Source organism: Barbus barbus, assembly GCF_936440315.1.
Source record: "Barbus barbus genome assembly, chromosome: 49".
NCBI classification, from domain to species: Eukaryota; Metazoa; Chordata; class Actinopteri; order Cypriniformes; family Cyprinidae; genus Barbus; species Barbus barbus.
This window is the reverse complement of record NC_136727.1, coordinates 840,061-848,413: the sequence shown is the minus strand read 5'-3', so window position 1 is coordinate 848,413 and position 8,353 is coordinate 840,061. Positions and strand designations below refer to the sequence as shown.

The window sequence follows — 8,353 nt, the reverse complement described above, 5'->3', positions numbered from 1 at the left end:
TCAGACACCCGGATGATCACGGTCACGACTCCATTGGACACCATGTTGGATCTGAGGTCGCGGTTTCAGTACAGCCCTGGAAAAGACCGTAGAACAGCAGGAAACTGTGCGAATGTTGCGTTCAATGCAGCTGGTGCCGTTTTTTTTCTCGTAGCAGTCCTATTTATGATGTAATTTTACATTATAAGTCAAATAAACATGGGTTCTTATACATATTAAATTATAGGATAATTATTTTCGACTTTTTGCTATTTTATGAAAGTTTATGTAGTTTTGCCGAACGACACATAAAATGTATAATAATTATTAAAAACGTGTTGGGAATATAACAGTGGATATATTTTTAATTTTCACCACATTTATTTGTTATGCTGATGATACTCAACTATATATCTCAACAAGACCAGATGAAACTTCTCAACTATCTAAGCTAATAGATTGTGTAAAAAATGTAAAAGATTGGATGACCAATAATATCCTCCTATTAAATTCAGATAAGACAGAGATATTACTTATGGGACCAAAAAACAGTACACAGAATCTCTTGGATTACAATTTGCAACGAGACGGATGTACTGTTACGTCCTCTAAAGTCAAAGATCTGGGTGTTATTTTAGACAGCAACTTGTCCTTTGAAAATCATATTTCCCATGTCACAAAAACAGCATTCTTCCATCTTAGAAACATTGCCAAGCTTCGAAGCATGCTGCCTGTTTCTGATGCAGAAAAGCTAGTTCATGCATTCATGACCTCTAGACTGGACTATTGTAATGCACTGCTAGCTGCTTGTCCTGCATCTTCAATAAACAAGCTACAGATAGTCCAAAATGCAGCGGCTAGAGTTCTTACCAGGTCAAGAAAATATGATAATATTACTCCAATTTTGCAGTCTCTGCACTGGCTACCTATTCAGTTCAGTATCATTTACTAAATATTATTACTTGCCTATAAGGCCCTAAATAGTTTAGCACCTGCGTACCTAACTTTTCTTCTACCACGCTACAATCCAACCCGCTCTCTAAAGTCGCAAAACTCTGGACTTTTGGTAGTAGATAGCAAAGTCCACTAAAGGAGGTAGAGCTTTTTCACATTTGGCTCCCAAACTCTGGAATAGCCTTCCTGATAGCGTTCGGGGTTCAGATACACTCTCTCTGTTTAAATCTAGATTAAAGACACATCTCTTTAGCCAAGCATTCACATAATGCATCTTATAATCTTGTACTGCAGTTATATCTGATCAAATGTACATTATTATTATTCTTTAGCTTGGGCTGAACAAATCATTTTTGCTTAGATGGAACAGCAGCTACGCTAATTATGTCTCTATTTGTTTCTCTGTTGATTATCATCCCGTGGTAACTAGGAATGACAGCAGCTTCAGTCTGGATCCAACCCTTAAATGATCTGAGATGACCAAACACCTGAGAAAAGATGATGCCAACCCCTCAGAGGATGCCAACGCTCAGACAACATACAGAATAACCAGATTTTGCCATAAGTTAAATATATTAAGGTTCTGCAGTATATAAATATATTGTGGAAACTTAAATTCCTGTAGAGCTGCTTTGCAACGATTTGTATCGTAAAAAGCGCTAAACAAATAAACTTGAACTTGAATTTATTTTCATTACTGTGAATGAATCTTTTGAAATTTGCTGTGTTTTGTTTTTACTGTAATATTTTGCTGCTGAAACATATACATATAGTTCAAGTTGAAGTTGAGCTTTATTTTCATTCTGCTACATGTGGGGACATACAGTGGAACGAAATGTCGTGTCTCGCAGGACCACGGTGCTACATAAATACAGACATACAACAATGAAGTAAAAAACACTATAAACCTATACACTACTAACCTACTGACAGATTTAACTATAAGTATACTATATATAAGTATTTACTCTATACAAACTAAAAAATAGAAGATAAAAAAATACAAACTATACAAATGCTTCACAAATACTCTACATGTGCAAAGAGAGACATTTTGAGTCAAGCAGCTGGTAGGGGATTGCATGGGGTTTCAGGGGGCAGCGGGGTGGTTTGAGTTCAGGGCTCTCACGGCCTGGGGGTAAAAGCTGTTGAGCAGTCTGGCGGAGCGGGAAGAGACTGTGGGAGGGATGGGTGGAGTCCTTCACGATGCTGTTGGTTTTGCTGGAGCATCATGTAAGGAAGATGTCCAGGATGGAGGGGAGAGGGGCACCGATGATCTTTGCAGCTGTGTTCACTGTCCGCTGGAGGGTCTTGCGGTCAGCAGCACTGCAGTTCCCATACCAGACAGTGATGCAGCTGGTCAGCACACTCTCAATGGTGCCTCTGTAGAATGTGGTGAGGATGAGTGGAGGGAGACTTGCTCTTTTCAGCCAGCGGAGAAAGTGTAGGCGCTGTTGTGCCTTTTTGGAGAGTGACATGGTGTTGGTGGTCCAGGTGAGATCCTCTGTGATGTGCACCCCCAGGAATTTAGTGCTGCTGACTCTCTCCACAGTCGAGCTGTCGATGGTCAGTGGGGGTCAACGGAGTTTCTTCTGAAGTCCATCACAACCTCCTTTGTCTTCTCCACATTGAGGGACAGATTGTTAGTGCCACACCATTCAGCCAGCTGTGCCACGTCCTCTCTGTAGTGCGTTTCATCGTTGTTGCTGATGAGACCTACCACTGTTGTGTCATCAGCAAACTTGATGATGTGGTTGGAGCTGAACTTGGCAGTGCAGTCGTGGGTCAGCAGAGTGAAGAGCAGCGGGCTGAGCACACAGCCTTGTGGGGCACCTGTGCTCAGTGTTGTAGTGCTCGAGGTGTTGTTGCCGACACGGACTGACTGAGGTCTTCCAGTTAGAAAGTCCAGGATCCAATTACAAAGGGAATTGTTAAGGCCCAGCAGGTTTAGCTTATTTATGAGCTGTTGTGGGATTATTGTGTTGAATGCCGAGCTGAAGTCAATGAACAGCATTCTAACATAGGAGTCTTTATTTTCTAGGTGGGTAAGAGCCAGGTGGAGGGTGGAGGAAATTGCATCGTCCGTAGAGCGGTTTGGACGGTATGCAAACTGGAGCGGGTCGAGTGTGTTGGGGAGGCTGGTTTTGATGTTATGCATGACTAGCCTCTCAAAGCACTTCATCATGATTGGAGTCAGTGCTATGGGACGGTAGTCATTGAGACAGGACACAGGTGATTTCTTTGGTACCGGTATGATTGTTGTGGATTTGAGACATGTGGGGACGACTGCCTGACTCAGCGAGGTGTTGAAGATATCTGTTAGGACATCTGTCAGCTGTGCAGCACAGTCTCTCAGAACACGGCCAGGTATGTTGTCAGGACCCGCAGCCTTGCGTGGGTTAATCCTAGATAGGGTCTTCCTTACGTCGGCTGGAGACAGACAGAGCGCCCGGTCGTTGGGAGGTGTGGGCAGTTTTTGTGCAGGTGTGTCATTCTGCATTTCAAACCGTGAATAAAAGTGGTTGAGTGCATCGGGGAGGGATGTGTCATCATCACAGGCCTGTGGCGGGGGCTTGTAGTCAGTGATGGTCTGAATGGCTTGCCACAGACTCCGTGTGTCTCTGCTGTCTGTGAAGTGATTGTTGATTTTTTGAGCATATGACCGTTTTGCATTTTTGATGCCACAGGACAGATTGGCTCTTGCTGTTTTGAGGGCTGCTTTATCTCCTGATCTGAATGCTTCATCTCTGGTCTTTAGCAGCCCACGAACCTCTGCTGTCATCCATGGCTTCTGGTTTGCACGTGTGGTGATGGTCTTGGTGACTGTCACATCATCAGTGCACTTTTTGATGTAAGCAGTCACAGTTTCAGTGTACTCATGCAGGTCTGTGTGGTTGTTGTAGGTGGCTGCCTCTTTAAACATGTTCCAGTCTGTGAGGTGGCATTGTCTGGCCATACTGTGATCTGCTTTTCAACCGGTTTGGCGAGTTTGAGAAGTGGTCTATATGCTGGGATTAGAATAACAGAGATGTGGTCTGAGTACCCGAGGTGGGGGCAGGGGAACAGCCTTGTAAGAGTGCTTTACTGTTGAGTAAAGAAAGTCCAGTGTGTTGTTTCCCCTTGTTGCAAAGTTCACATGTTGGAAGAACTTTGGCAAAACTGTCTTTAGGTTTGCATGGTTGAAGTCACCGGCTATGATGAAAAATCCGTCGGGGTTATTTGTTTGTTGTTCACTGATGGCGCTGTACAGTTCACGAAGCGCGTCTTTAGCGTTTGCACACGGGGGGATGTAGACCGCGACGATAACAATGGTCGTGAACTCCTGCGGCACGTAGAACGGTCGACACTTCACAAACATAAACTCCACCAGCGATGAACAGTGTTTTGATAATACCACAGCATTGTTACACCAGCCTTTGTTGATATACACACACAAGCCACCTCCGCGGGTCTCACCAGACAGTGATGAATCTCTGTCCGCTCGGTAGCTGGTTAGCCTGTGCTGCTGAATGGCGGAGTCCGGGATGTTGTCGTTTAGCCAATTGTCGGTGAAAATAAACACACAACAATCCCTTGCCTCATGCTGTGTAGACCGACTGAGTTGAATTAAGTCCAGTTTGTTTTCCAGAGAGCGAACGTTTGAGAGCATGACTGTTGGAAGAGCCGGGTTAGCTTTTAGCCTAGCTCGTATACCTCCGCGCTTACCGCGCTTCCGTCCTCTCTCACACCGCTTGCGACGCAGCCTTGTACGGGTAGCATAAGTAGGCGAGGCCGCGGTCACGAGGTCCGGCTCCAGCAGTAAACAAAGGCCTCGTAGCTGCTCAGTAGCCGCCGGCGAGAGTTGGTGTTTGTATGCGTTGCGGATATCCAAAAGACTTTGGCGATCATAGATGAGTTTCGGAGTGATTTCGGAGTGAGTTAGCGGTAAACTAACACTATTTGGAGACGAACAGACGACAATAAAAGACATAAAAGCACCGTCTTTGGGACCCGGAGTAACCGCTGTGTCTGATCGCTCCGCCATCTTGGATCTTATCCATATATATATATATATTATAAATTAAATTGGTTTAGTGTTGCACTTCTTGAATGTTTGTTGCTGTAGGCGTTTAGGTAACTCAGAAACAACTATTCCTTAATGTTTAACCATTTAGCATTAACTGAGCGAACACTGCGTGTGTTTTGTTCAGGCGCTCGCCGGGGCGCTTTGTTTTGGGGTCCTTCCTCGCAGCTCCGCGCCAGTCGCGCTTGCAGTCGCTTATTGCGAGCGTTTTAATGTTTCCATTTTGTGCAGATTTTCCGTTCATATTTTAATTTATATTCTAACTAGTGTTCGGGTTTGTGTTGGTATCGCAGCAGAGATGAATCTGGAGCTGCTCGGTGAGTTCTGCTGTTTGAGCGTTTGTTAGCTCAGTGCTAACCGCTGCTAGCCGTCTCTAATGTTTATAAACATTCAATGGAAACTTTTACAGAACTTATTAATTATTATTTGAAGTCAAATAATCGTAGGAAATGTTCTCTTTCAGTGCTCATTTAATGATGTATTCTATTATATGTATATACCTTTCGCTTCTCTGAAATGAACTGCCAGGTTAATAAATATTCATTGTTATATATATATATATATATATACAGTCCCCTCCAAAAGTATTGGAACAGTAAAGACAAAATTGCTCTGTTGGCTGTGGAGTCAAGACATTTACAAATATGATTAAAAGATGAATATGAGACAAGGAGTTTATAAGAGCAAAGAAATGGAAAGTGTTAGATTGCCCAAGTCAATCTCCAGATTTAAATCTGATTGAACATGAATTTCAGCAGCTGAAGAGGAGAGTAAAGGCAGAAACTCCCCAAAACAAGCAACAATTGGGATTGGCTTCATTAAAGGCTGGGAAAAGTATTTCAAAGGATGAGAGCAAGAGTCTGGTGATGTCTATGGGTCACAGACTCACTGCTGTGATTGTGTGCAAGGGATCTGCAACTAAATAATAGCTTTTAATCTTTTATATCTGCCTTATGTTCAACTGTCCCAATACTTATGCTCACATCAATGAGTGGGATGAACTCTAAAAGTGCTGTTCTTTTTATTTGGTAAAACATCTATGTGTTGAAACGGCTAATAATAAAATGTGACATTCTGTAGTTTTGTCTCATATTCATCTTTTAATCATATTTGTAAATGTCTTGACTCCACAGCCAACAGAGCAATGTTGTCTTTACTGTTCCAATACTTATGGAGGGCACTGTATATATATTAATGCAGACTTGTGTGACTGAATCTTCTGTTATTGTTGTTGAAAAATAACATAATTCAAAACTATCAGATATCAAAGCTGTTTTCTATCTTTCAGAGTCGTTTGGGCAGAATTATCCAGAGGTACAGCATAATTAATTTATTATTATATACACACACACACTTTTAGAATTATATGTGTAATTTGTATATTGAAATTTATTATATATCTATTTACATATTTGTAAATGTACATACATAGTAAATAATCATGATATTTTTTTTCATTCTAATATATTATTTCAGTTTTTTTATATAATTATATTACATGCAGTGTATGTATATGTTTATATGTTGTGTGTGTGTGTGTGTGTGTGTGTGTTCAGGAGGCTGATGGCACTCTGGACTGCATCAGCATGGCTCTGACCTGCACGTTTAACCGCTGGGGGACGCTGCTCGCTGTCGGCTGCAACGACGGACGCATCGTCATCTGGGACTTTCTGACGCGAGGAATCGCCAAGATCATCAGCGCACACATACACCCCGTCTGCTCGCTCAGGTACACACACACACACACACACACATACACCCCGTCTGCTCGCTCAGGTACACACACACACACACACATACACCCCGTCTGCTCGCTCAGGTACACACACACACACACACACACCCCGTCTGCTCGCTCAGGTACACACACACACACACACACACACCCCGTCTGCTCGCTCAGGTACACACACACACACACACTCTCTCTCACTGAGCTTCTGTTGTGTTCAGCTGGAGCAGAGACGGACACAAGCTGGTCAGTGCCTCCACAGATAACATCGTGTCTCAGTGGGACGTCCTGTCTGGAGACTGCGACCAGCGCTTCCGCTTCCCCTCGCCCATCCTCAAGCTGCAGTACCACCCCCGAGACATGTGAGTGCCCTCACTTCCTGTGCGACTTCCTGTGCATGAGCCCAACTCTATAGCCGTTTCTCAACATGCCTTCTTGTTACTTCGTTACTCAAGTACTGCTCCAGTTCAAAGTTCACATCTAGTCCAGTACAGTTCAAATCCCCGGATGTGTTCTTGCTCCGCCCCTTTCATCGAGGATGCATCCAGAGGTTACTTGTGCAAACTACAGGCAGCCAGGTATCCCAGAATGCATTTTGCACCAACCAGCGAGCGTTAATGGTGGAGGAGAAAACTGGCATAATTTTCTAAATAATACTGTTAATGTGTCATGAAATGCAGTTCTAAGAGTATTTCAGGCGAGAATGTAGTTGTTTAAAACTCAAATCTGCGGTTTATTTATAAAGATATAGCGCCTATTTGAAAATGTGCTTCACTGATTGCTTCACTCCAGGCGTTTTGGCTGAGCACAAAGTTATGTTTCATAACTTATTTATTTAACTTAATCGTAGTACAGCGTTAACTTTGAATTGTTTGCTTTTGTTCCTGTTACATAACTCTCTTATACTTTTATAATGGCTAATATTGTTCATTAAAACTGACATTTAACAAAAAAGGCAGAGTTGTGCTTTATCATATTTCATTTTATTATACGTACAGTGGAGATAATCAGAGTATATGTGCACATATTGCCTAAACCACATATTAATGTTTTATCATTTTAAAATAAGACAAACTGAGGGTTGTGTTTTACGTTTTTGCTGCTATTATTATGTTTAAATGAAAACGAAAAGAGGCAGTGCTGTTTGATATCATATTTTGTTTTATTGTAATGTATGAACGTTCCTGAACTCCATTTTTGCGGCGAGCTGACTGACGTTATGAAGTGCGCTGATGTTTCATCATTTGCAGAATTTTCAAACATGGAAAGTCCGAACTTTGTGTGCTTGGCGTTGAGAAAGGGCCTGTGTTTCAGGGACAAGGTGCTGGTGTGTCCCATGAAGTCTGCGCCCGTCCTGCTCACGCTGTCCGACTCCAAACACGTGGTGCTGCCGGTGGACGACGACTCTGACCTCAACGTGGTGGCAGCCTTCGACCGGCGCGGAGAGTACATCTACACTGGCAATGCCAAGGGGAAGGTCAGAGGTCGTGAGTGTGTGTGTGTGAGGGAGTGAGAGTGTGTGTGAGTGAGAGTGTGTGATTGTGTGTGTGTGTGTGTGTGTGTGTGAGAGAGTGTATATGAGAGAGGGCTGAATGATTAATTGCATTTGCGATAATATCGCGATA

General features: G+C 43.1%; 1 protein-coding gene across 4 annotated transcripts in view; it reads left to right on the top strand.

Annotated features, from left to right (window-relative positions):
• The first annotated feature begins 5,153 nt into the window (after positions 1-5,153).
• The window catches only part of LOC306867486 (retinoblastoma-binding protein 5), a 16,882-nt gene continuing 13,682 nt past the window's right edge, over positions 5,154-8,353 (top strand). For 2 of the 4 annotated variants that reach the window (XM_079413156.1, XM_079413157.1), the window contains exons 1-5: positions 5,154-5,313; positions 6,285-6,310; positions 6,553-6,725; positions 6,950-7,090; positions 8,043-8,205. In XM_079413156.1, coding sequence (XP_079269282.1) covers positions 5,295-5,313; positions 6,285-6,310; positions 6,553-6,725; positions 6,950-7,090; positions 8,043-8,205 — 522 coding nt within the window. In that variant the 5' untranslated portion in view covers positions 5,154-5,294. Of the gene's footprint in view, positions 5,314-6,284; positions 6,311-6,552; positions 6,726-6,798; positions 6,816-6,889; positions 6,900-6,949; positions 7,091-8,042; positions 8,206-8,353 lie in introns of those variants that run through there. The other 2 variants (XM_079413158.1, XM_079413159.1) reach the window with 2 other exon arrangements.